Source organism: Anas platyrhynchos, chromosome 9, assembly GCF_047663525.1.
Source record: "Anas platyrhynchos isolate ZD024472 breed Pekin duck chromosome 9, IASCAAS_PekinDuck_T2T, whole genome shotgun sequence".
Classification (NCBI taxonomy): Eukaryota; Metazoa; Chordata; class Aves; order Anseriformes; family Anatidae; genus Anas; species Anas platyrhynchos.
Window position 1 is genome coordinate 13,662,828 of NC_092595.1, and position 27,827 is coordinate 13,690,654.

Sequence of the window (27,827 nt, forward strand, 5' to 3'; positions counted from 1 at the left end):
GGAGAACAATACGAGGATTACGTTTGTTTTATTATAAGTTTTTGTGTTTTTTTTTCCTTCTTTCCCTTTAGCTCTGATGGGAAAATCAGGAGACTAAGAAAGGGAAAACAATGGTATGGATAGAGCAGAACACATCAGCCACAAATAGTCTGATATTTCATTATTTAATTTCACACTCACTAGGCTGCAGAGGCATAACAAACTGTGGGGAGAATAATCTAAGAAGGGTGTTGGTGTCTACTTGACAATGGTAACATTAGAGTTTAAAGAGGTCTGGCGGCTTTCTGAAAGTAAGTGCATGTCCTTCCTTCTCCCTCTCCTCCATTCAATATAGATTAAAGTGACCTCTGGAGATAAACTCTACCCCCTTCCCCCCCCCAGTAGTTCTGCAGTGTAGTTTTTATTTGTACAGTATGTGAAAGAAGAGTTCAGTTTAAATTCCTGGCCTTTCAGAAAAGTTTGTCTGTTCCTTAAAAAAAATATATAAAAAAAAAAAAAAAGGAAAAAAAGAGAAAGAAACGGAAAGAAAAAAGGCTATTTTATTTTAAAGCCGGAGCCTCTTTCATGGTCCCATGATCTCATGAGTTCTTTGGCTGGCCTGTGACCTTTCAACCTTGCACTACATGTTTCTTTTCTAAATTAGCCAGTGTTGAGACATCAAGGGGGGAATATCAATGTTATTATAAAAGGCATCATTCTCTCCCAAAAATGTCAGCGTGAGTGAGTCATTGCACCTAACTGCTTAGCTTTTGTAAGGCAGCAAGGAAGATTTGAAAGTGAGATCCAGAGTCCCCCAGTCCACCAGCTTCTATTTAAGCTGCTTTAAAAAGCAATGTTCCTGCATCTGCCACAATAGAGGCAAAGGAACTAAGCTTTGCTCCATCAGCCACAGAAGAAAAGGGCTGCTTAAGGCAAAATTAAATACATGTGATATAAAAATAGGTATTGCAAATAATTTATTTTCTAGGCTATGCTCAAAAGTAACTCTGTAAAAGCAAGGAAACAAAAGTAAGTAAGAACTAATTGTGCTGGGTGGTTCTGTCATTTCTTACACCCAGTATTTGTGCATCTCTTTGTATTCTGGCTTCTAGCAGGTTGAGGAAATTACTTCAGATTGAGAGCTCTGGTTTTAATCTTAAGAGCACGTGTTGCCTGGCATTTTGAAAAATCTGACACTGCATGGTTCTGTGGTCCTGCCAAAATAAGTGGTACGGAGAGAGACAGTAACATTACAAGAGGATGTTGGATTATAAGAGTGCTGAATCCTCAGCAGAATAAATTGGTGTACCTTCACTGACATTGCACTGTCAGTGGGCTTGGCCTTCGAGCACCTAAAAATGTACATTCATACACTGTTGCAAAATGCATCCATCTTAAAATGAAAAGCATCTCAGACCAGGTCCATTCCAAATGTAACTTTAGTCACATGTAAAGTTACATCAGGAGTGAAGCTGGCACCCATCAAAAACTGTGTCACCTATTCATCATCTTACTAACAACACGGAGAAAAATGCACGGGAAGGATGCATTTACATACTCAAAATCAGATTTTCTCCTCTGCATGTGAAAGTCTGCGAAAATTTGCTGTTAGCTGTCCTGCCAGGTCGCTTTGCTTTAGCCCTAGTTTACTCAACACTGGGTAATTTCTTTAGCGCAGGCAGTGTCTGCGTGTGAGAGCCTCTGCTCGTAACTAAAGGTATCTGGTGCTTTTCAGTACAGTGTTGTCACTTTCCTCATAGTCAATTTCTCTGTAAAAACAGGTTATGTTGTACCTAAATCTGTGTGAGGGAAAAAATAAACACTTGAGCAAAACCAAAGATAATTGCATTAATTCATCCAAGTACTTTAGTCTGTAGTGTTTAATGTAGCAACAGCTGAGGATAAAGTGTCAGCTGAGAAATTCCATTAGCATTGCCAGATGCCTGTATGGCAACTGTACACATTTCTTTCTTCATGGCTGTAACTTTTTTTTTCTTGCTGAAGGCTATGGGATGTCTATCCCAGTTCCGTGTGCATTGGACCAGTGCTCAGGGACATGGCTTCCTTTGAACTTGTGTTCATAAGAACAGCGTGTGTTTCCACGGGCATTTTTCTTATGCCAGTGCCCAGAGATTGATGATGTTGAGAATGAGGGGAGATTTATACTTGATAAATCCCTCTAAAATATAGTCGGCTTCTGTATAGAACCTCTTAAACGATAAGAGGAAGGCCTCCAGTTGTGACTCGTGCAGGAAGTGGGAGAAATTTTGCCCTGTAGTGGCATGCTAAAATCATAGATTTCTAACCTAGTAATTTTGGGACCTATTTTGAGCCATTTCATATTATCGAGCTAAGCTCTGTTTATCAAACATAAAGTAGGTTCAGTGCTGTGTCTGTCTTTTTCGTTCACTGTTGCATACAATTTGGAGGAGCTTTGTTGAAAGTCATATCCACAAAGGATGAAATGTACTTCCTGGGGCAGACCCAATTAGCAGCGGTTTTTCTAATGATTTTATGGCCTTTTTTTTTTTTTTTTTTGGCCTTTAAGACTTCTTTCTGCTGGGAAATCTCCACATTATGTATAACACAATTACAGTCCTGCAGGATGGAGTGATTTGTAAGAGGTCAGTAAAGCAACACGTTCCCTTTAGTCACTGCTGAAAAATTGGGTTGTTCAATTCAAAATATACCATGGGGTGGCAATTACCTACGTTAGCCACATTCTCTGTCTGAAATTATTTGGTTGTTTGTGATCTCCCTCTGAAAACTACTAACCACACACAGAGGAACTCAGCGTTGCATTGAAAGGGAACTGGTCTGTGCCACTCAAGGGTGGAACAGCAGGTTGGCTGGGTCTTGGCTTACCCTGCTGCACTTGTCCTCAGTGTGCAACCCCCACAGCATCTATTCCTCAGCAGCCAGGTTTGTGATCATCCTCCTGGAGCCCAAGTCTGGCTCCCCTGAGATCTGGGAGGGATCTCCAGCTCTGTACACCTGTTTAGTGATATTCTGGATTAACTAATGTGGACATGCAAATCCTAACGAGTCCTAGCATTTCTGTAGGGCAAATGGCTTCTTACCTAGACAACTGAGATCAAACTGGATTTGTCGGTTGTACATAGATCCCCCAGCAATTCCAAGGGGTTAGTCTGATGGTTTTGGTGACCAAATAAAACAGACACTATTCCTGTGTGTGGCAGATATGCTTCAAGGGGCAAACTGAAGGTTTGCAAAGAAGGAAATCCTGTGAAGAAGTAAGCAGCTGTAGATAGCAAGGTGTTATCTGGTAAATCCTCTGGATCACTTAATTAGATTTGATTCAGCAAAACACATGTCCAGCTTCTGCTGAACACCAGCTAGTGTTGGGAAGAGGGGGAACAGGGAGAGCTTTCATGAATTCCTGTAGGAGGAGGATACAGCAGAGATGAAAAGAGGCAGAAAAGTGACTGAGATACTCCTACTTTGATGAAGATTTTTAATCTGAAGGCACCAGATTTTCTGATGTTTCTGCAGAATAAGAAGTAGAATAAAAGTAAGGGAAAGGTGCTGAGGATTTCATTATGTGGCATCAGAGAGAGGGAGGAAGTCACAGACCACTTGGGTTTTGCACATCTCCTGTCCCTTCTTCCTCCTTGTTCTGTGCCAGCTGTGTACTTGACACAGTGAATTCAAGTGGGAATGCTCTTTTCTTTTTATGTGGCGTCAGAGATAACAATGCAGTTTGATAATGTACGTGGATTTTTTGCTTCTCCAGTTTTGCTCTTATTCTCCAGGTTGCAGTAACTCAGCATAGGTCCATTTTAGAACCAGATGGAGATCTGGTGGGTGTAATAGCTTTGCTGCATGAACAATTCTTGACTCACATCAATATGAAAAAGATGGAGATGTCCAGTGAAACACAAAACTTTTTGAAAGCGCTAGAGAAACAGCAAACGTCCCTGTGAAAGCTGAGGTTGTATAAAGCCTCCGTTCACATGTGCTATTTTTTCAAGTGTAGCTTTCCCCATTTGTGCCAGATGATTTGGCTCCTCATCATTCTTGTCTCTTCATAATGCTTGGATCAGCTTTTCAGTGGACATCACTTCTTGTCAGGACTGTCAAGAAGTGATCTCCACAGCAGGATGGATTTTCTGTCTCCCTGACTCTTGCTGGCTGCCTGCGTGCTTTTCTCTCCCTCTGTATTTTGTCTAATCATCCTGTGTTTTACTTTGCTCTTTCATTTCTACCCCAGATCTAGCTCTTTCTGCCAGTCATTAGACAATCTTTTGTTCATATTTTCCAAGCTCCATTCTTTTAACTGAGAGTATTTAGAAAGTGGATCTAGTCCTCAAAAACACAAATACATTTTTATTATGATGCTTTGAAGGTGTTTGTTTCGATGTTTGTTTGTTTGTTTGTTTGTTTTCCAAAATGTACCTAGCCACAATCCTGGGTATGCATAAAAAGTTTATCAGTGAATTAAACAGATGTGCCTCATGTGATTTAAGATTCGTTTGCCCAGGATTGGATCCTAGTCAGGCTTACAAATATATCCTTTGTCAAAAAGCTTAGATCGACTTTTTTTTTTTTTTAATTTGTCTATTTATAAGCTTCTCATTATGATACTATGCGAGCATCTCACAGGCAGATGGTCAGATAGAAGCCTTGTTATCCCTATTTAGGAGGTAAGTAACCTGATGATGGTCATTTAATCAAGAAAGTTTGTGGCAGAGCTTGTACTTCTAGTTGTGCCTCCTGAAGTGGGTTGGGGAGTTACCAGTGTAATCTGTGCTGGCGGTTGGTGGCCTCGTGTTTCACCAGAGGAAGAGCAGAGTGCATGTGAATAAGCAGTGTGTGCTGAGGTCTTAGAATTTTATCAGCAATGACATGACTTTAGTCCTTGCCATGGGCACTGTTGTCACCCAGCTTGGGGAAGTGAGACGTATATGAACAAGGGAAATACTTTTGTCTAGGAAATGATCTACAGCTCCAGGGGATGGTTCACAAGGCCAAAAAACAGAGGTTTCAGTCCCAGTTCTTTCCTTGTCAGCAGTTAATATTTCAATGCACTTCAGCAGCTGTATGACTGCAGAGGGCTTTGTGCTGCAACCCAAGGGTGCGGCCGTAGCTCACAGAGCTTCCCCAAGGTCGCTCCGGGCAGAGCTGGAAGCAAGCCCACTGTAGACAGCAACTATCCAACCTTGGGCTTGGAGAAGAACAGAAAAGCAGGTATTACTGTGGTCCCTTGTGTGATCCCGAGTCACTGTGTATCAGCCAGACCAGGTAAGAGGTTTCTGACTCTGCCTTTCTTCACTATCAAGTACTTTGTCTCTTCAGAGTTTGTATTCCTAGGGTCTGTTCCCCTCTACAGCCCCAAGTGAGAGGGTTGTTAACGGTCTGTCTGGAAGTATTTAATTTTCACTCTGGTAGCAGGAGGAGAAACCAAGATCCTGGTGTTCTGTAGTCCTAGCAGTACAGATTCTTGTATGGATTCCTCTGGTGCTTGTAGTCCGCTGGCATAGTAGTTGGATTAATTAAACGAGATCTCTAAGATAGGTCTCTAAGTGCTGTGTTCAAAGCCCGGGGTGTTGAAAGGGCGAGAGAATCATAGAATCACCTAGTTCGGGAAAGACCTTCAAGAGCATCAAGTCCAGCCATCAAACTGACCTACCAAGTCCCCATGAGTATAAAAGTCGAATAAACAGCCAGGAGTGAGGATTGAAATAACCCTGCATCGTGTAACATGCTTGGTAACCTGTCACATATGCGGTACTCTTGTGCTTGCAAAAGAGGTCCTTTTTAAAAACAGGCTGGATCAGACTTTATATTATCCATGGCATATTTTTTCATGTATTTCTGGGAACAAGACCTATTTCCATGCTCCAGAAAGCCCACAAAATGAGCTTCTGGCTGAGACACACCAAGCTTCGGGCAACTCCAAGCCTCAGGTTTCCAACTGGTGTGCATCACTGAGAGATGCAGCAGGGGACCAGCAGGCGTGACCATTAGATTTCCTAGGAAAGCGACAACTTTCTTCTTCCTTACTGCCATCCTTCTCCCCGGGGCTATTATTTTGCTGTCACTTCTCTCTTACTCATTCCTCCAGAGAGGAAGCAGTTCTGAAGAAGCAAGCTGGATGACCCAGCTTTCCTGTGAATTTTCACAGCTGAGAGGTTTGCCCAGAAGGTATGATCTCCGAAAAACTGTGCTGGTTTGGTGCCTGCACGTGGAAGCGGTGGTTTTTCCGTGAGGGTTTTCTGACACCTATTGCGGTGCAAGCTCACACGAGTGCTTCAGCTGAAGGTACGAGTAGGTTCCTCTCCTTTTTCCAGCGAACACAACTGCTCTTGGAGCAGCAATCGTTGGTTTCTCCCCGTGTTCTCAGATGTGCCAGGCGGCGGCCACAAGCTTGCGGCAGGCTCATCTGTCGGCAACTCTTGGCCATCACCCCACCGCACAGGGGCTCGCAGAAGCCTCGGTTCCGCGGGCAGAAGAGCCCCAGGAGGGCACCGTGCGCCGAGAACGAAACTCCACAGCTGGGACCGCGGCTGCAAATCCCCTCGCTTGCCCCGCTCTCTTCTCCATCAGGGGCACCCGCCGCCTCACGGTGTTCCGCACCCCGACCCGGCACGGCGGCTGAGACCTCGGCCCCTCCCGCGGTTCCCCCCCACGGCCGGGGCAAGTCGGGGGGGCTCCGTGCCGACGGCTCGCGTCCCGCCCGCCTTCAGCCCCTTCCCCGGCTCGGCCGGCGGCGCCCCCAGCCCGGGGGCCGCCCGGGGCCCCCCGGCGGGACCCGCTGCGGGCGGGGCGGGGCCGGGCGGAGGCGGGGGCGAGGGCGGAGCGCGGGGCCGGGCCGGGCGCGGGATTGGCGGCGGGAGCGTGATGCCACGTCCGGCGGGGGGAGCCCGGCCTCGCTCCGGAGCCTCCCCGGAGCCTCCCCGGAGCCTCCCCGCCGCCCGGCTCGGCGCGCAGGTGGAGCGGTGCCGCCGCACGCACGGAGCGGCCCGGAGCGGCGCAGCCCAGCCGCGGGAGCAGCCCCGCAGCCCGCCCGGCACGGCCCGGCTCGGCTCTGCTCCGCTCTGCTCGGCAGCATCGCGGCGGGACTGCCCGGGGATGCAGCCGCGCTAAGAACAAAAGCCGTCTCCGCGGTCACGCTCCGGGCTCTCCGAGCGCGCCGGGGAAGCGGCCCGGCCGGCTTGGGGTCTGCGCCCCCCGGCCCGCTGCGCTCCGCCCGGGCTGAGCTCCCGGCAGCCGGGCTCCCCCTCGGCCAGCCGTCCCGCCGGGCTGCCCGGGGACGGGGCCGCGCCCCCCCGGCCCCCGCCGCGGGACCTTGGCTTTGCCCTTCGCACGGCAGGTGGCGGGGCCAGCGCAGAAGGATGCGTTTCTTCCCGTGGGGATTTTGGCTGCTGTGTGTCGCCTCCGCCCCGGCTCGCGGTGACAGCGGCAGCAAGGCGAGGAGCTGCGCCGAGGTCCGGCAGCTGTATGGGGCCAAGGGCTTCAGCCTCAGCGGCGTGCCCCAGGCCGAGATCTCCGGTGAGTGCGGCGGGGAGGCGCCCCCCGAGCACCCCGCGCCGTGGGCTCGGGGCTGGGCTCGGGGCTGGGCTCGGGGCGCTTTCTTCATTGTCTCCTTTCTGCTTCGAGCACGAGCGAAACGGGTTTGGGCTTCGGGGGGCAGAAATCGGGATAATGAAACTGTAACGGGTTTCGGTCTTAGAGCCGGAAAATGCTCCCAGCTTACGAGAGAGAAGAATTGTGTGGGCTTTTTTTAATCTTTTCTTAGAGGGGAAGCAAACCCGTAAACGGCGCGTGGCAGTTGTTAAAAATGAAATGGGAGTAAAGTGACCCTGTGTCAAGTGTGTAAAGCACTGAGGAAACCTGAGCAACCTACATCAGTGTGCGTCTTGCCTACCTTTGTTTTTTGTTGGTGTTCTGAGAAATCCTGCTTAATTTCATCTTCTTAACAGAAAACCTCTGAATTACAAAGAATATTCAAGGTCTGATTTATGTTTGGTTTTTGTTATTGCTGTTGCTGTTCCTCCCTATGTTTTCCCTCAGAAAGCTTAGGGAAAATATATTAAGGCTTTTTTTTTTTTCTAAATCTTGTACAAGTTTTGATACGCTAACATGTGACCCATATCTGAGAGCTTTCTCCTCACTTGCGGGAGCTTCTTTCTTCAGACAAAGCATAAAACATGCAGGCGTACGTGCCGAAGCCAACCTACAGGGACATCCCGGTAAAATTGCAGTTTGTAGTTCGCATCTAAGCTACAGAATGCCTTATGTTGAATATTTCATTGTGTAGTTTTACAGGGAAACCAATTCATTGTTTGACCCGTGAGTGGAAAAGGCTGAACCATATAAATGTCTCATAAATGTGAACAAATTAATACTTTCTTAAGTTACAACCAAGAGTGAATATCCAAAATAAAATGAGCAGTCCTTGAGGTTAAACAATGGGGAATTTCAAAATCGTTTGAACATCACTATTAATAGAACAGTAATTCAGTTAAGCAAGAAAGCGGCTTGCTATAAATTTGCATCTACTTATTAAAAATGTGAATGCATTAGCAGTCATGTTTAAAGTGGAAAGTTCGTGGAAGACAAACTGCCTTGTTTACAAATACTTGGGGAGATGGCAGTGGCATTGTATGCAGCGATAGTACTGGGGGGGGGCAGTCAGGATCTTGTGAGCTGCAGTTATGAGCAGCACAGAGCAGATGTTAGCTGTGAGTAAAACGTCCTTACACGTTGTGATTCAAAAAGCGACACAGGACACAAGTGATCCTAGGAATCAGGAGTTTTGTCTCCTGGGTGCTTTGAGTGCTCACCTTGTTTGTCTTAAGCATCAGTAGTTAAAATTGTAGTCTCAAAATGGGCATCTCTGGTTGTTGCTGTAAGCAGCGGAACTTTACAGATAAATGCTATAAAAATTTGAGGAATACCACGTGGAAAATAATATAAAGAAGTCCTTGTGGGGAAAAAGGCTTGACGTGCAAACTTGGCTCCGCTGCTGTTATTAGCCTGGTCTTTAGAATGGCTAACGGACTTAATGATTTTCATTAGTAATTATCATGTCTATCTTATGACTGATAAATATCCAGGAACGCCCTTTTCTGTTGCTGTAGTACTCACCCAGTGCAGTTAAAACATCAGTGTGCTTTAATAGTAGCCTCGTAAGCGTTCCTATTAACATGTAGTGTTGTGTGTTGTCCATGCCTTCTAGCCGTTGTGCAGGTTAGTGCAGAAGTTAATTCAGGTTTTGTTGTCTAAAAGGAAGAATCTCGAGACCTTCCTGTTGTATCCCCACAAGTAGTAAGTACAGTATCACGCAGTGTCTAACTCCACACTTTGATAGATCACTTAAGGCTGGTTTTAGCAGATCTAGTTCAGTTTGTTGATGATGGGGGTTGTAATCTGTACGTAGAGAGTCTTGTCAAGTTGCACGTGATTGACACCTGTAAGTGCCTATGCCATTGGGCTTCAACAGCATTTTAAAATGCTGTTGAAGATGGTTTGTTGATGGCTCCAGTTGGACACGTGTCAGGTTTCCTAATGGTGGCCTTTTCTGTGTTGTTAGAGACGTTCGAGAGCTACCCCAAGAACCGTGTTCTTATCTCATTTCCAAGTCCCCCAGAGGCAACAGCTCTTCTCTTCCCTGTCTCCAAGAGGATCTTTCTATTCCTTCTCTTTCCATTGAATTACAAAGGGGAAAACTCATTCCTTAGCACTGTGGCCTCGTCCCCGAAGCAGTGCTGCCCTGCTGGGCTGACCGTCCTCCTCCTTGCTTTCAGCTGGCTCCAGGTGTGGGTTGCTGTCGCACCAGCCTGGCACCAGGAGCCAAACCACTCATTGCGTGCACCCCCGGAGCTGGAGTTCAAAAGGAGTTTAGTGTGCTCCCATGATGTAGACCGTGACTCAGGCTGGAATGGCTGTGTTTGTGTTGGTTTTAGCATATTTATTGCATGCTTTACACCTTCTAATCTGTGTTCTTTGTTATGATTTAAGAGGATTATGAGTAATACAAAGTCTCCACAGCTCAGCAGAAGGTAGTCCCTGCTTATGACTGTTCAGATCAGTTACAGAAGCAGTCACACAATTATTAGCTGGCTAACAGATAGGCATCTGATTTAGGGACAGACTCTTGGCCTACCACATTTCTTACAAAACACCTAGACAGGGGTGTCTGTTTTTTTTTGCTAGTACAGAATGCCTTTAACGTGCCTCAGCACTTAAAATGTGTCAGGTACTGCTATTAAGTGTGTTTAGGGAATACGCAAGGTGTTATATATCTGCTTTGAAGTCAATGGCAAAATTCCCAAACGTGAAAGAAGCGTCTGTTCGTATTAGTAATCCTGACAGGCCCATGTACACCCAGATTCTCAGGTGCAGATCTGCCTAGAAGAGAGTTTCTGATGCTGGGGGAAGTGCTCCCTGCCCCTTGGGTTTGGGAAAGTTACAGCATGTGCTCCCGTAAAGCCAAACTATCTGGAGCAGGGTTTTCCTGGGTGGGAGTGTTCCAGCTCACTGACTGGGTGACCTGTGCCCACCTTCCATGATTCCTAAAAAAAATATGGGTAAACGCTTCAAGAGCTACCAGTTCTTCTACTTTCTCTTGACTCTTCTGGAGCTGGCCGACCTGTTTCTGCTTTCCCATATTCTCGCTACCCATGTGCTCCTGCAGGTCTCCTCTGGTGACTGAGCCCTGCTCTAGGTCTGCCTCTCAGTGCCAGTGCTAGGGCTGGTGGTCTTCTTGGGTTCACAGTCAGGTTTGTGACCGAAGAGAGAGCCTACTGCAGAAAATACTGCTCTTTGAGGAGCATATCCAGCTTTCTCTGATGCCTTATGTGAGTGCCTTAGCGTTGTTGATGGTGATTGCTCCCAGTGTCTCGAGCTGTGATAGTTCTCCTCTGTCCTGGAGAAGACTTAAGAATTTTAATTCAACATGGATATCCTTGGCGCTTGCTCTCTGCTTAGGCTAGACTGGTGCTTTTTACTTCTGTTTCTTTATTTCTAAGATTACTCCTTCTTTGACTTGCCTTACCCTTGGGTTTTACTGGTTGGTGTGGGGATGGGTATAATGTGTCAAAAGAGCAGGGCACAGAAGAACTCCAGGCAGTGGTATCACTGTTGGTCCAGTTACGTGTCACAAGACTTTCCCTGGTTCCTTAGCTGAAAGGCGTCAGAACCAAACTGTTTCTATCTTCCAGTCCTTACAGGCCACATAAAGCCTTGGTGTAAGGAAAGCGTTGCCAAGCACGTGTGTGAAGAGTCATTTGGTGGAATGTTAGCGAAGTAAAGAACAGGTCTGGCTACAAGGCTGGGCTGGACGAGACTCTCAGAGTATAAAGAGGGTAATGAAATGAAATATTGGGCATTTTAAATTCCGACAGATGCGGTACAAAAGGCATAAATACAAGGATGGGCAAACCTGCATCTGTGGTACAGAAAATCAAATCTGGGGCTCCTCCACTCCCAAGGAAGGATCTTCGCTGCTTAATTGAAAGGGGAGCCTCTCTGAGGTTGTTGCCACGTTTGGTTTGTGTTTACTCGAGGCAGACACAACTTCTCAAGGTTAGCTGCTATATGGTGAACTCCTGGATGCAATATCAACCAGTTTATGCTAATTAATCTAAGGGAAAATTGGAATGGCCATTTTAGCCTGCTGGGTTTAGAATGCTATTTTTGATGAAGCAAAGCACGCTGAATTGTGCCTTTTCCTCCATCTGGTAAATACATTGGTGTGAATGTTGGAGTAGGCTTTGCTTGAACTGTGCATCTCCATTTCTGTTTAACATATACAAGTTTATATGAATATGTATAGTTTGTTTTACACTTTGATTGTTGTGTTAATTTGTCAGCACAGAATGTGTGCATACAAAACAATTATGAAAATTAGTTTTATGGAGAAAAATGGGCTCCCTCTAGTGGTTAGCTGTCGTTCGGAGCAGCGCGTGTTTTAGCGGACCGAGAGCTTGCCTCTGCTACATTTGAAATCTGGAAAGCTTTATACTTAGATATTCTTTAGAGTTCTGTGTTGGTGACGTTATTTTAGGAGAAGCTGCCTTTCTGTCACTGTGATATGGATGACTAAGCTCTCAGCACATAATTATCCTTATCAGCTGTGTCTGACAAAACTATTTCAACAGCTCCTTTTTGTTGGTGAAGCAAAACATGATTAAGCCTGATATTTTCCAAAAAATTTGCATGCATATATAGCTGGAGACGCCCACCACCCTGTGAAACTAGTGCTCACCTTGTCTCTGCCTTTTCTGTTCTTGCCCTGTGAATGCCCTGCTTTGTGTAAGAACAGATGTCAGTCAATCTCTAGATATGCCGGATGTGTTTGAAAGGAGATGCGCAGCTTTTGGCAGGGATCGTGAAACAGTTGGTTTAATGTTCTATCGCTTGCAGTACGATTGTCTCACATTGAGGGGACCGGATAGAGGTATTCCTCTGGGTAATTTCAATAATTAAGTGTGCTTTGACTTAACCAAAGGCAGGGAGGGAGCTGCTAACTTGATTATCAAAAACATCGACACAGAGCCAGAGGTTTTATTTTCCTCACAGATCACAGCACTTGCTGAAAAGAGGGGGCACAGAGCGCCTACCCATCACCAGCTGCTGAGCGCAGGCTCTGCACCCGCCTGGGGTGGGGGACTGAGCATCATGGGCTTTTAGTGCAGCACCAAATCGCATTGGGTACAGTATGGACAATGAAGGCAGGACAACAGGATGGCCGCTGCCTCACAGAGCTGTTGGTCTGAGGGGCAATCTGCCCCTGTTGTGTGCCGCAGTCCTGGTGCTGTGTGCCCGGGTCAGTGCCATGCTGTGGTCTTGCAGCTGGCCCAGGGGTCAAGTATCACCATGCTGTAGTTCAGGTGGTCCTGTTGCTTGTTTTGTGGGATTGTGGAAGTGAAGAACAAAGTAGGTGGGGGGGGGGATTGCCAGGTGTGGCTGGTATAGGGAGAATTCCTGCATCAATTTTGTGTTCTGTGGAGCTGGAAGTAGTGGTTGGGAATTTCAAACAGAGAAACAAACATCACAATTCTGTGCAAACCTGCAGGCTTCCTTGGAGAAGACAGCTTTAATTGCTGTTTGCTGCCCTGGCAGCTACTGAACACAACATTTTTCTGTATATTGGGTTTCTTTCTTTGTCCTATGTCTTGCTGTCTTGCTTTTTTGTACACCTAGTGGCTGGTAGCCGTATCAAGGGGATGGTGTCAAAACAGCGTGCTGCTCTGGTGTTCAGCTGGCCCTGCTGGTTCTGTGCTGGGGCATATGTTGCCGCCAAATGCAATTGCTTTCCTGCAAGAAGCTTCCAAGTTGGTGTGTGCACGTGTTGCTGCTGCTCAGAGAAGCAGTAACGAAGCCCCCCCCCCCAGCAGGCTGTCTCCAGTGAGGCTCCCCATCCTGCAGCAGCTGCACACACCGAGCTCCCTGCGCTCGCTGGGCTGCGCAGCTGCTGCCTGTGCCACCTGGGCTCGGCTCTGATCGTCTTTGGTGTAGGCAAAGGTCCTCCAATATCCACTTGAATGTTTTGTGCTGCTGCAGGCACATAGCAAATGTATAGAGTCACCTATTCTGCTTTTCCCATGGAAGAGTGTCTGTGGTAGTTGGGTGTTCTTTCAGAAAAGCGCTGGAAGCGCTGCTTCAGGTGGTGTGCCAGTAAAGGCAAGGGGGTGAGTGGTGCTCACTTTCATCTGTCCCTTCTGAACTGTTTGCATAGATTGAGTCTCTCTAAAAAATCCTAACAAGTCCCTCACTTCAGTGTCTCCACCTCTATAATTTTGGTCAGAGTTGGGCTTTTTCAACGCTTCTTCAAATGTGCAGGTTTTTGTTACATGTGCAGGAGCTGACTACCAGTCACGACTGTAAGAAGGAAAGTGGTTCAGTGGGCAGCATGCTGGGGTGGCCACACCATCTGCTTGGGTGGTGGCATGGAACAAGTCAGTGCACAGACTCTTCATCTTCAAATCCCCCTGGAAGAATTACATTCTTGCTTTTTTTTATCTGTTCAACGAGGATCGACAGTATCATCCTGACAGCTGTGAGAATGGGATCCGTCTCATCATGATAGGGGGAGACCTGGAGAAATAAGAACGTGAAGCTTGCTAAAAGTATAGTAGCAGTTGCTAGAAGTTTATGCCATCCTGTCTTGGAGTTCGTACAAAGTTGCCTTAGCTTCAGTTGTGTTAGGACCTTTACCCTTGAAGTTACCAAAAATAAAATTAAAAAAAAAAAAAAGAATACATGTTTTTGGTTTTAACTTTTACACATGTGAAGGACAGAATACTATCTTCTGTGCTGCCAATGTGCTTTGATGCTTTATTGCTCACAATACGCTATATCCCCTACAGGTGAAACCTGTCTTTAAGAAAGGTTTGATTCCCAGGGAATCAGATTACCTCCATTTCCAGATAGTTTCACAAAAAATAGCAAAGCTTTAGACTTTAGAAAATTAACGTGCTTGTCTAGATGTGACAGAGCTGTGAGTTGGGTCTGTGACATCTTCCCAGTAATGTGTTCCTGTCTTATGTGGAATTTTTCAGACATGAAAAATGTCTGAAAATTTCAGAAAACTTTTTTTTTCCTTTTATACAATTCGAATAAGCAGACCGTGCCGTGAAAGTTATCCACAGTGCTGTAGCTCTGTGTTTTAGAAAAATAAATTAGTTTTATAATCTCTCTACAGTCAGCACAATGGTGATTAATATCATGTTTTGTGCCTTTTCATTTACAGTGCAGAGTGAATCAAAAGGACAGAATTACCCAGCTGTTAAGAACTCCTATGCTAGCAACATGAGTAAAACAAGTTCTTAAATTGCTGTGCATTCTTCTGAAGTATTAAAAATCAACAACTAAAGTTTCACTTTTACTGCATCTTTTTGGGAACGATGTGATAGTACGTACACACACAGTCAATCTTTTATATGACTAAAATGAAATTCTCTATGACAAATAGTTTTGGCTTGCAAAAAAAAAAAATTGGTATTTTATAGGATTGTAAAACGATACTGTGTAATTTAGTTGGCGTGTTTCCACTAGTTTTACCCAAATCTCTTGCCTTTCAACTGGAGCAGACAGGCATGTTTCTAAAATAGAAGCATTTTAGAAATTCTTTTGTCTGTACATTTTTGTTCATAAATAAAAATATAAAAGTGCTGTCAGGAATTAAAATTAAGTTTTTAATACAGATAAGAAATTACTTCAGTCCCTTCTGGTCCCGGTTCATATCGTTGCAGTGAATCCTGCAGTGAGGGCCACATGGAACATTGGGGGAATTTTGTACAGGTGGCAAAGCAGGGCTGTTGTATTAGCATCTCCTGTCTGTTTCTGCTGTCTTTGCAGATGAGCCAAAATCAGGTGACATAAAATGTGGCAATCAGGTGCTGTAATTACCCCGGGGTCTGGTGGGATGGGCATCTGAGTGCTGTTTCCCATCTGGTTGCAGATTTTCACTGTCAACCTGGAAAAGCCTCTTCAGTTGTTTCTATCCGGTGGATTCCTCCAGTGTAAACGCTATATTGGGATGAGATAGTGTGAATAACTTACAGGAAGTTGGGTTTATTAAGGTGTATATCAAGTCCCTAGATGTAACAACACCTTAAGAGAGCCACGGTGTTCTTCCCTGATGCAGTTGCTTGGCTGTGCGCAGCTGTGTGAGTTTAAAACAGTTGTATAACAGTTTATATTTCACAAACATCTGTTTGGCTTTGTGACAGACTCCAAACAAGCCCTGCAAAACTCTCACTCCCCTTTCATTTGTGGGAGGTCTCATAGAGGCTTACACATTGAAGGAGGATGGTATTTTTATTAGAGAGGCTCTTTAAGGCCAAACCAAACTTGAGACTCATCTGCTGTGAGTTTGAGGAAGGGCTGCACAATAGTGGGAACCTGTGGGCAGAAGTCTCGTTGATGCAGGGACAGCCTCCCCAGGGCTTGTGCCCCCTCCTGTCTGGTGGGGAGCATCCTGGCTGTTTGTGCTTTGTGGCGGAGGGAAATGCCTGTGGAGGTCAGAAAAGGCAAACTGGAACGCTTCTTCATTTCATCTGCCACTAGCGTGTACCGTAAATTAGTTTAAGCTCAGATGAGCAAAAGTGATGATATGATGTTATATGAATATATGCATGAATCTCTGTAACACGTCGGGTAGCAGAGTACCTGCACGGAGAGCAAGAGTAGGGAAACCTTGTTCCTCAGTGCTGCCACGGGGGTACTGCCCTCAGGTACCTCCTGCCACTACAGGGCAGAGGCTGTGTTATATCTTCCTAGGTGAGTCTGTGCATTTGTCCTCTTTCTAGGCTCTGCATTATGCTGGTCCAGGTCAGTGACTGTTGGACTTGCTGTGTCTTGGGAAGTTGTATTTGATTTTACTTGATCAGTTAATAGGAAACAATGACTGAAGTATCTCTGTGACATATTAATGTTAGGGGCATGAAGTCTGAAATAGGGGAAGTGTGGCTTAAACTGTTCCGTGCGCTAGAGTTTATTTTGGTGATGGTATGTGATAGACGTGGGAAGATGGAATGAGGTGTGGGAGAGTAGGGCAGAGTGCTGTGAATTGCTCTTCAGGTTTGGTTTACCTGGTGAGCATCTTGGTTGACAGCTGCAGTGTGAGGGAAGTGAGTTACCGTGCTAGAGAACGACTTGCTGAGGTAACTGATGTCCAACCTCAGGCATACGCTGGGCTGGTGGCCCAGCCTTTGCTTTTCTATTCATGAAGTTTGAGCCACTTCTTGCCTTGTTGACCTGTAGCTTGGCTGTTGTGTGCCCAAAGTACAAGCATCTGTAGGTGCGTGGTGGATAGAGGCTGGGCTTGTGATGAAGGGGAGCCCTGTGTTCATAAACAAGCAACTGGGTAAGTCACCACTGCGTGTGGTGCGCTGCTTAGATGTAGCACGCACCTGGGATCTAGTAGTGTGCATGAGGAGCCACTGGTATGGCTTTAAACGTGTACATAAATGCTGAAAGGATTCATCCCAGTGCAAGGCCAGCGCTCTGATGCTTCACTTCCAGTTCTGGTGCCATTAGCCATGGAAGCAATTTTGTGTTTGAAAGGGACAGAACATACAGCTAGGTTTCATTGAAAATCTGGCGGCTGCTGTTGTATGAAATAATGCCGTATGAGAGGTTACCACATATTGCCATGAAACACTTCCTGGGTTAAAGGGAATTTTGACAAGCCTCTTTTGAGCCTACTGAGCAATGTAAACTGGTGCGTTGTCAGCTTTGGCTGGGTGAGAGGATATAGCCTATGCTAAGCTTGTTTCTTCCTGGTGCTGCTGGTTCAGCCCAGCCTGTCCTCCCAGCCTGTTCTCCGACCTGCAGAGGCCTCCCAGCGTGAAGGTGAGCGGTTACACGCAGAGCCCTGCACGTTTCTGACACCGAACAGGCTGTCTCATCCTGGCAGCAGCATGGGGGGCAGTTGGTTTTGCCTTGTCCATGCAGACTGCTCTGCAAATGCTTTTTGTGTCAGGATCACTGCCTGGTGCTGAGTGAACCGACTTTGCTGCTCTGTGGGACAGTACTTTAGGGGGAAACCTAAAACAAATGTTGACAGCACTGCTGTAGAGATAATTAAAGTGAAATTTTCATCAGTAAATCTTCACAGGTACTAGCAAAGATGATGCTGTGACTTTGCTCTTACTAAAGCAAACAGAGAGCAAATACCTTCTGATAGCGGGTGCATTTCAATTGAAAACCAGGAAAGAAAGCCACCGTGTTTAACTGCTGTATTGTTTGTCCCAGCACCCTGGATCAGTGGTCTGGGGACATGAGTTGTGTCTTAATAAGTGACACTGCCACTACTGTTTGCCTTGCACTGAAGCAATCTCCTGCCACAGTCATAAATAAAGTATTTCTTACTGTTAACAATACACTATGCAACAGCGTTTGGGACACAAACTCCTAAATATATCTACTGATATATGTACATCCAGCACCATGGTGTCTCATGTTACCTTGCTGTCACTGATGCATTTTGACCATGTTACATCACTCAGGCTGACAGGGCTACCCTTTTTGCCAGCTAGAGAAAAAGGCATCCCAAACGCCCTGTTCTGGAATTCGCTGCTGGAGCAGCGGCTGCTCTCAGAAACTGATGTGTCTGTGTGTACTGAGACCCCAGCAGAAGTGAAATTCCAGAAGTGGAATACAAAAACAACGTTCCTATGCTGTTTTGTGAAGTGAAACAAAACAATAATAGTTGATTAAAGAAAATAACTATTTGCATGCTTCATGAAAAAAAAGGGGGGGGATTAAATTGTACCCTTCTAATTGTACCCTTCTGCTCAGCACTTGTGGAGCACGATCCCTGGTTTGGGGCTATCCTGTAAAGGAAAGGTATGGCTGTTCTGGAGCAAGTCCAGAAGTGAACAAGAAGATGTCTAGGGTGCTACAATACATGATGTACTAGGGGAAGCGGTGAAATCTAGACTTGTTCAGCATTGAGGACTAATGTCTAGAAAAAATAAGGCAGGGGGAAATCCTGCTGCTACCTGCAACTACTGAACAGGCTGGAATAGAGAAAACAGCAGGCTGTGGGGACAGAGTGGAGGTGGCAGGCACAAGTTGGAACCAGGGAAATTATTTGCATGGAAAGACTTTCTCAGCTTTATTGATCGAGCACTGGAACAAGAGCCCAGAAGGGTGGTGGGAATATCCATCCTTGAAGATATTTAGAGTTTGAGTGGACAAGGCCTTGGGGCATCTGCTCTAGTTTGTTCTGCTCTGAGCAAGGGTTGGTTAGATGGCTGCAGAGGGCTCTTCTGCATAATTTATCCTGTGTTTCTGTGCAAATGCTGCCATCATGCCATAAATTGGGGATGCGTAGGTGAAGCTCCTTCATTAATGAAGGTCTTCAGAGGAGCAGGGGTGAAAGGAAATCCTTCCAGTAATACCCTGCAATGGTTGTGTTTTCTGAATTTACTTGTTAGTTTATGAAATATGATATCTAGTGAAATCAAGGAGGAGAAGCAACATTCTCATATGTAAGACAAAACCTGTGCTGGTTCTCCAGAGATGGGAGTTCAGGTTTCTGCTTTGGCACACATCTGGCATGACCTTGGGCAAGTTACTTAATCTCTGTATCTCAAATCCCCATCTGTGCGTTACCGTCTTTAAATTATAATATCTTGGGTTTGTAATTTGTCTTTGAATTACAAAGTCTTGGAGTACTGCATCTCACTGTTCCACTATATTTCACTGTACAGTACTTATCACAATGGGACCATAAATCTCGTCAGTCCCATGGTACATGAATAATAAACAGTAAGGACATAATTTAGGGCCACGCTCTGCCTCTGTTACTCATCTATAAAGACAATTTTTTTGGTTTATTAAGATGCTGTGCTGTTCGACTCAACCAAAATTGCATGGGCCTCACTAAACAGATTTTTACAAGCCTGTTGTTGGTGGCTCTTCTCTTGTTTTTGTTTTCCATTGTTATTAATTGATTACAGGTACCTAAATTTAGTTAGATCAGATAATAAATTCCTTGAATCTGTATCTATTTCAGTTTTATTATCATTAACTCATTGCTTAGTGCTTGGTTCAGCAGATAATGAACCCTGCTCACTGTGGGAGAAGAAAGTTGCACTACACAACGAGAGCCGGATTCTCCAGTTCTTCTGAAGATACAAACCAAAATTGCAGAGTCACTGAACGTTAGCTCTGGGTTACGTTCAAGTGTAGGTGTACAGCTGGTACCTTTGCAGGCTTCAATATAGGTTAACATTATTTCGGTTGGTTCTGTGCCTGGCACTGCACTACATTTGTTGCTTTATTTTTAAGTCAGCTGAGAAACTGGTGACTGCTATGTAGCCGGCTATTTTTATCTTGGTTATAAGATAGCATCTAATAAAACCATATGTAGTAGAATCCTAATTATCACAGACAGACTTTCCATTTGTGACTGTGGTAATACTTACTGTGTTAAACTGCTTCCTGCAAAGTTTAATAAAGTGTATCAGACGTTCCCATTTCAGCTATAGCCAAGGGAATAGAAAACTCACTGAGGGTGCTGCAATCTCTGGTGCTATGCCCCTGAGCATGTGCAACGTGCTTATAGATTACCCATTTCTATGTGTTTTTTTTTTTTTCCATCCTGAAGTTGTCATAGGTTTTCCATCATGAGACTTGGTGAGCCATGCATGGCAGGCTCGGGCTGTGGCACTGCGTCGTGCCAGCGACACGTGCTTGGTGCCATGGTGGCGGTGCTCAGGGGGCTGTTGCTGACCCAAGAGAGTATCGGGGTCACCCCTGTTGCTTCCTTTTCATGTCAGCACCTCCTCTCAGCCCCTGAGGCCAGCATCTGCACTGTGGCATGTAACAGAAATCCAACTACATCAGCCTATTTTTAATCATCTTCTTTATGTATGTTTAGCCTTCTTCCTAAGACTAAAAGCTGGACACCAGAAGTTACTGGCGAGTAGGGGAGTGATGTACCAGGGTATGTGCGGAGTAACTCTAAAAACGAGGAGGAGATTGTTCATTAATTGCAGCCTGCTCTCATGCCCTGGCAGGCTGCTTCGCACACACATGTCTCTATCAGTTCTGCAGCTATTCGTACAGGAATTTGAAAGAGGGAAAAAAGCACTACCAAGGCTTTCCCTTTATTGCTGAAGCCGAGGCTCTGGAGAAGCCCGCGAAGCCTGCAAACACGGCTGCTGTTGTTAGAAATGTAATTTTCCTATCAGGGTATTATCAGCTTTTTCAACTAGACTGAGATAAAGAGAATAGAGATTTCTGTAGGAAACCGCTCTGAATGGCTGCTGAGGGTTTGGCAGCGTGTCACGGAAAGGTTGAGTACGGCTGTACGTCAAAGATCAGTGCTGAAATGTTTATTATGGGCTTGCTACTGTATTCTGCTCAGTCATCGGGAGAAGACAGTTGGTGGCACTTCTGCTGTCTGACCATTTTCAGCCCAAATTTAATGCAATAGGCTTTCTTGCAAAATAAGCAAGGAGAGAGATCCTGTGCATCCTAGAATACTAAGCTGCTGCTCTGGAGATGTTTCTCCACTCCTAGGGAAGGAGTTGTGTTTTGCACAGTGTCCCCCACGAAAGCCCTCTTAATATGAATGATGTTACCCAGCATTTGTAGAAAGAAAATGACACTTGCCAAATTTACAAATCACAGTTGTGTTTCTGTCAGCTTTGGCAGTTACATGGCTTCTGGTAACACTAATGAAGACAATCTGCTTTTAATTTAAAATCCTCCCTGAAGAAAAAAAAAAAAAGCTGGCAGTTGAGGGATTCGGCAGTGTCCTTGTGTGAAACTCCTCTTTCCTTGTTTTCTATGGTTTGCTTTAGCCAAGGAGAAACAGTTAATTAAAAACTATTCCAAAAGTAGCCAAATATGCAGGAATGTACTTATGCAACAACTACCTGTACCAGTTCTGCAGTAAATCATTCCTTTGTTTTCATTTGATGAGCAATTCTAATTAACCAAATAAAAATACTGCTTGCTTTGCACTTAACTCAGCATGTTTGCTGCTTCTAATATGATTGAGGAACTGAGGATGGAGGGGTTTGTTTAGGTGACTTTTTTTTTTGTTGTTTTTTGATTCAGCAGGGCTAAGGTGGTCCAGCAGCATAAGGAGGGGAAAATGCCAGAGGAAAACCTAGCCTGCAGAGTAGTTCCTGTTGGTTGGGATGAGCAGGCAGGAGCTCTGAAGGCGAGATGATCTGCAGACAGGATCTTCAGCATGGCATTCTGCCTCTTTCTGCTCTACAGAGTTCAGGACACATTTGAAGCTGTAGAAATTTGTTTTTTTTTTGCAGGGAATGTCAGAAGACTTCTTAGCAAGTGTAAAGCCATCAGAATGGCTGGTCAACAGTGTGATGATCCACGTGTGGTGCTTTCATAGGTGTCATTTGATAAAGCACTGTTGGCTAGAGCCTGTGTGCCAGCACACGGAGCAATAGTGTTTGTTTGTTTTTTTTTCCCTTTCTTTAGTGAGAATTGCCTCTTTAGCTCTAGGATAAGCAAAGTAAAATCTGTGAAGTTGTCTTGATCTACTCAATCACTAGGGTATCTATGCTTCAGAAGCATTTACAGTGCCAGATGATAGTGCAAAATGCTTTTTTGTTGGACTGTAGTGGCTTCTTCAGCATCGCATCTCATGTGGAAGAAGGGTTTGGTTTGTTTCATGAGTATTTCACAATGATTTGAAGTGTATGTGTTCCTTTTTTTTTTTTTTTATCACAAGTGTCCCAAGCCGTTATGCCCATAGCTTACCTCTTCACACTGACACCCCTTTTGAAAAGGATGGGGAGCTATTGAAAGTGCTGATTCAACCTGGGGTGGAGTACTGGCAGCCTTTGCTGTAACAGAAGGGATTGCTGTAAGTCAGAAGCTGGAGCAAATCTCTCTCCCTAAAGTTTGGTCATTCCCTGAGAGCCCAGGCCCCTCGGCCAGTGCCAGGGGAGCAGCAGCTGGGACAAAGCTCCAGAGCTGCGGCTGCCCCCAGGCAGCTGAGAAGCTGGCTGCAGCACTTCAGGGCTGCACACGAACCGTGGTTTGCTCAACAGCACTGACTCCGTGCTCCCATCTGCTCTAAGGCTGTACCAGAGGGAGGAAATTCTGGTCTTACTGCCTTCTTTCTGAGGATTTGTCTTGGAATTTTGAAACCTAACCTCCTGCTCCAGCCCTAAATTTAAATCCGTGGCTTCTGACTGAAGACAGAGCCATATGCCAGTGAAGCACTGGGGCACAGCCGTCCTCTGTGTATTTATAATCTCCTGTTGCATTAGGAGCTTGCCATAGAAACAGGAGGTGGAAGAGGCACCAGCATTTTATGGGATGTTCAGTAGGGCTGCTGCTCTGCTGCCCCGTTAATGGGCATGCAATTAGCCTCTTCTGTGCTTGGCAGAGGAGTGCTGGGAGTGGTGCAGAGACATTTGGCATCTAACCCAAAGGGCACCTGAGGTAATCCAAGAGCGTTCTTCTGTTCTGTGGAGGTGCCAGGGTCGTGTTTCCAGAAGCAGCCATGGGCTGGAGCCTCACCGTGCAGCAGGAGGGGCTTGAGCAGAGTGCGCACAGCCCCAGCGTGGCCCTGGGGAGGCTGCAGGCCCACTGCATCTTCCCTGGTGACCTTGGGGGGGGCAAATACCTAACAGATGGAGAGAATGTATCCTTGTAATTAGTTGGTGACGGGCTCCTCCTAAGCAGAGGTCTGTTTTTTTAATTAATTAGCTGTTTAATATGTTTGTGCAGCGGCATGCCTAACTAACTTGCAGTCACTATGAATACACATACAAACGGTAGCGCTGGGTGCAGATGGCCCTAATTACCCACGTTGATTTCTGCAGTAATCACACATGCAGCACATCAAATCGGGCATAAAAACCGGTGTGTTGGGTGACTTTTTTCCCCAGCCCACCCCTGCATTGTGCATGGACATGTTTGCACAACCATCCTCTGTACAGCTGCGTTCCCTGGACTTGCTGCTGAGCTGCACCCACCAAAGTGAGACACATGCTTTAGATGTTAATGGGTGTGCAAACAACTCAGAACGAAGAAGACTAGTTTAGCTTCTTTCTGCAGTGCTTTGGGCTGTGGGTTTTGCCTGATGGTGGTACAGAAGCAGGGCTCAGCAGCTTCTGAGGGTTTCATGGTGTCTAACCCTCCCAGGGCAGCTGTTCTTGCTCTTACAGCCAAGCCTAGGAGTGGCGCCTCAGGGGCTTTGGTACCCTGCAGTTGCCTATATGAGCATAAGAAGCATCTGACTGGGTCACATCGTGGTCTGTGTGGCTGGGCAGGCTCTCACAGTGATGGCAGAAGCTGGCATTTAGGGAGGGAGTGTGGTCGTGGCAACCTTCTGAAGCCTCTCACTTTGTAGTCCCCAACATCTGCAGTTTCTGAAGGGGAAATATCAGCAAGTACATCCCTTGCCCGTCCTTTAATGGACCATGAATCTAATCTGTTGTCAGGCCTGATGGGTGCTGTCTGCTTCCACAGAGCCAATGGCAGCAGGCTCCAGAAGTTTACCACCCAGTGTGTCAAGAAGCACTTTCTTTCATCTGTTTTAAACTGAAAAGGTGTGCAAGCTTGCATGGCTCTTCTTCTTTTGGATCATACGATCAGCTGAATCCATTAAAGGCCTTTACTAATAAAGCTTAAATGCTAAGGAATGGTCACACCCTCTTTTCCCCAGGGAGATGACCAGGGGAAGAGGCAATACCAGATGGGTATAGTGGTACAGCTTTCAAAAGGAAATGGAGCGGCTTAAGGAGTTTGAGGATCTAGAAGATCCTGGTTGGCAACAGGAGTGGCTGCTGCCAGAAGCATTTTGCTCCCACACTGAATAGTACTTGTCTGCATCGGATGATGGTCTCTCCTCAAGCCTGGTGACTGCGAATCTACTCATCTCTGAAGCTGAACTAGTCTAGGAAATGTCAAAGACAAGTTAGGAAAAGTATTTCTGGGATTGCCAAGCACTGCTCCAGGTATAAGCACCCAACGCCATCTGCTCAGGGGTAGCTCAGCGTGGAGGAGGAAAAGCTCTGGAAACTGCTGTTGCTCTGAGTGTTGCAGATCCAGGGGGAAGCAAAACCAAGAGGGAGCTGCCGGCTGCTGCCTTTCACCCTCGAGGCAGCTCCATTCCAGCGGCAGGGTGTGTGCGTGTACCTGCCTTGCAAACTGCCGGGGGCAAAAGGCTCTGTCAGAATGAAAGGCCTGTGGATAATTCATGTGTCTGCACTTCTTTGTAGAGTGGCATTAATCTTTGCATCAGGAGACTGCTCCTTTGTCTTCTAGGGTTAAATCTTGAAGGTTTGTGATGGCAGTTAAAAAGCTGGGGCTACAAAGGGAAGTTTAAAGAAGACTTGTAGGAGAAATTCGTGTCAGGGAGTGAATAGTCTGTAGACTGTGCGGTGTAATGGAGAGCTGATCTCGGGCTGATGACTTAACGTAGGCAGTAGTGCAGAAAAGAACTGTAAGTACTTCCAAATCCTATGGCCGTGCTTTCTTTGTACAGCAAAAAAATCTCTTTTGTGATCAGTTTTTTTGGGATGCTTTTTGTCTTTCTCTTAGTAGAAAAAGGGGACTGTTAAATATTTACATTTCAACTAATGCTTTTCCCTATCTGGTTAATTTGTTTAGGGCCACTGTTTCTTGTTTGTTTGAAGCCTGTTTTGTTAGGCAGCTGGGTAAGCCTTCCTATTTTGACAGCCTTTTTACTCATTCTTTAAAGCTGCTCTTTGATGTGAGCTCAGAATCACAGATCTTATTCTTTTCATCGTTTTCCCCTGTCAGTTTAAAACCAGTTATGAGTACCACAAACTATTGAAAACAATCTAAGCTAACCTCTCAAGTGACAGATATTCAGGGCCTATCTCTTATTTTCAGGACTGTCTACAGAGCAGGCTTTGGCTTTGTGGAAATAAGAAAGGATGCTCCTTGATAAAGAAACATGATTGGAGCAGCTCAAAAAGCTGTTTTGTAAAATGCATCTGGAAAAAGGCAGAGTAGTGAGATGTCCTGAGTTTAATATACCCAGAAATTAACTCTCCCTGTGGTTGTGCCTATTCTGAATTTGATTTTTACAGTGTAGCTGATTTTTTTTTGGTAAATACAATTTACTGGACTTCATTCCTGCCTCAGACAAGAAGGATTAAGTCTGGCAGGCTAGCTCGTAAATACATAGAGCGGGAAAGAGCAACTGGATCGTGAAAAGTAGTCCTGTGATACCCCATTCAGCCTCATGCACAAAGATCTGATGAATGTCTCCACATGTACTCAAGACACCCCCAGCCATGAAATGCTGCACAGATCGATAACAGGCCAAAAGAGAAGAGATGACAGGTGAGATCAAAAGCATCGCTGTTGTCCTGGCACATGTTAAAAATAAAACTGTAGAGAAGAGCTCCCCAGCCTTTTAACCTTCCTTCATGAGACAACAATTGTGCAGTTCTCCTAACGACCTGTCTTTGCCGCTCCACAGGACAGATGTTTATGGCGGTACAAACTGAGGAAGGTTGTGCACTGTCTTGGCTCTGCTGCTGTTTTTTGCAAATAATTCCTGCCATCCTGGAGGCAGGTCTCTTTCTGAAGTGCAGTGTGCTGACAACCCCTCATCACACACATCAAAAATGTCCCTGTGGGCCCAGAATTGTCCACAGCACAACCAAACACTGCCACTCTGACCTGGGGCTTCTCATTGTAACCCAGGAAACTTGCAGGTGTAAGTTGTCCTGCTCAGGGCAGGGCAGGCCATCCTGCAGAGAGTCCTCAGTGCTGTGGGAGTCTGTTCAGTGTAGGAAAATTAAAGGATTCTTGGCATCTGTGAACCTTGGTAAAATACTCTACTTTCCAGACTTTTTGTCCACCAGAAGACTACCAGGTCCTACTCCTAGGCTGACTGGTAATGACAGCTGGTAGTGGAGGATAAGAGGGCCAAGCATAGCACCAGCAAAAGGATATCAGGTTTTAATACTTCCACCAGAAGACTTGGATGTCTCTTCAAAAGTAACTTTTCTTACATCCACAGACAACTCAACTCTTAGGTGGACTCATGCAAGTGGATGGTGGGGGACAAAAAACACAAATGTTTTAAACAAACAAAACAAAAAACAACAAAATCTAAGTAGATAGATCAATTACTTTTTTTTTTTTCCCAAATGTAAGTATACTTGCATGTAATTTTTTGGAACTGGTTTACAGTTACCCAGCATTGCTCAGCTGTCCCTGGTGTGCTGGGAAAGCTGTTTTCTCTAGGAGCTTGCTGTTCAGAGGTGCTGCCGTAGCTGTGAACAGCAGCAGCTGGGCTGAGCTTGGCTGGTTCAGGGCTCTGGCAGGCCAGAGCAGTGTCTTTCAACTCTATCAGATTGAAAGTCTGGATACTGGGAAATCCAGTAAGTGGGGCTTGTAGCTTTACTCTCAGAAGATCTGCCAAGCTCTTTCGCTCCTGCCTTTTTGGTCTGAATTAAGCATTTTCTTATGGGCAACTTCCTCATATTCCTTCTCCACAGCTGTTTGACAGCACTTCACAGACATCTGCAAAAGCTGGGGTGTTTGTTTGCAATATACTGTACGTGTTTGAGTTGCCAAATCCCATGGGGCCCTTTACCCCAAAATGGGGCTTACTTCCTAAGGCCACTTCACCACCTCTGAGTCTTCCCCTGATAGCATACCGCGTTTTCTGATGCTTTGCCCGTGATGCCTTCTTCCAGCTTCGTTCCCATGGCAGGATTTTGCAAGGCTCTTGGCACCCAGAGCCTCGCAGGAGGAGAGGGACCTCTCCCAGCAGCGTCATGGGGTGAGGCTGTGGAAGGGGGAGCAACGGAGCTGTGCGGCTCTGACCCAAGTGCCATTGCCAGAGCTCTCCCCAGCAGCCCACGTTTCTCTCTCAGCTGCCGCTCTCAGCTGCTTGTGGACATGGGCAGCTGCTGTTGTGTCAGCGTGAGTTTTGCTTTGTTTTGTTTTAATCTGTCCACTTCATTTATGTGCCTGAATCAGAGCTGAGCTCTTTGAAGATCTAACTGCTTGTTAAGATCCGTATGGGAGTACTTTTGAAAGTCTGGCCCTTGGCCTCTCAAAAAAAATCTTTGATTATAAACTCACACCAGATTGGAGAATGAGGTGTCTCGGTGTGTTTTTTTCTACCTCTTCCCTTGCGTTTATCTGAGCATCAGGATATTTGGCATTTGCTAGATCAGAGAGCTTATCTATAATTCACAACGGAAAGCTTTCTACCTTGTCCACTCTGGTAGTTTAACAGCTCCTTTTAAAAAGCGCTTCGAAGGCACAACCTGATCATAGATCCTAACCTCTGTTTAAGCTCTCAGGGCTGTCTGTCACCGCTGCAGCCTCTGCTTTCACTTTGTTTACATAAACACCAGTCTCATGCAAAGAAACCAGAAGTCTAG

General features: G+C 45.8%; 1 protein-coding gene across 2 annotated transcripts in view; it reads left to right on the plus strand.

Moving 5' to 3' along the window:
• Positions 1 to 27,827, plus strand: part of GPC1 (glypican 1) — a 287,237-nt gene that overhangs the window by 88,899 nt on the left and 170,511 nt on the right. The window contains exon 1 of one of the 2 annotated variants that reach the window (XM_027464057.3): positions 6,850 to 7,491. The exons of the other annotated variant lie outside the window; for it this stretch is intronic. Within the exon in view, the coding sequence (XP_027319858.1) occupies positions 7,335 to 7,491 (157 nt within the window). The 5' untranslated portion in view covers positions 6,850 to 7,334. Of the gene's footprint in view, positions 1 to 6,849; positions 7,492 to 27,827 lie in introns of those variants that run through there. 2 annotated transcript variants of the gene reach the window in all.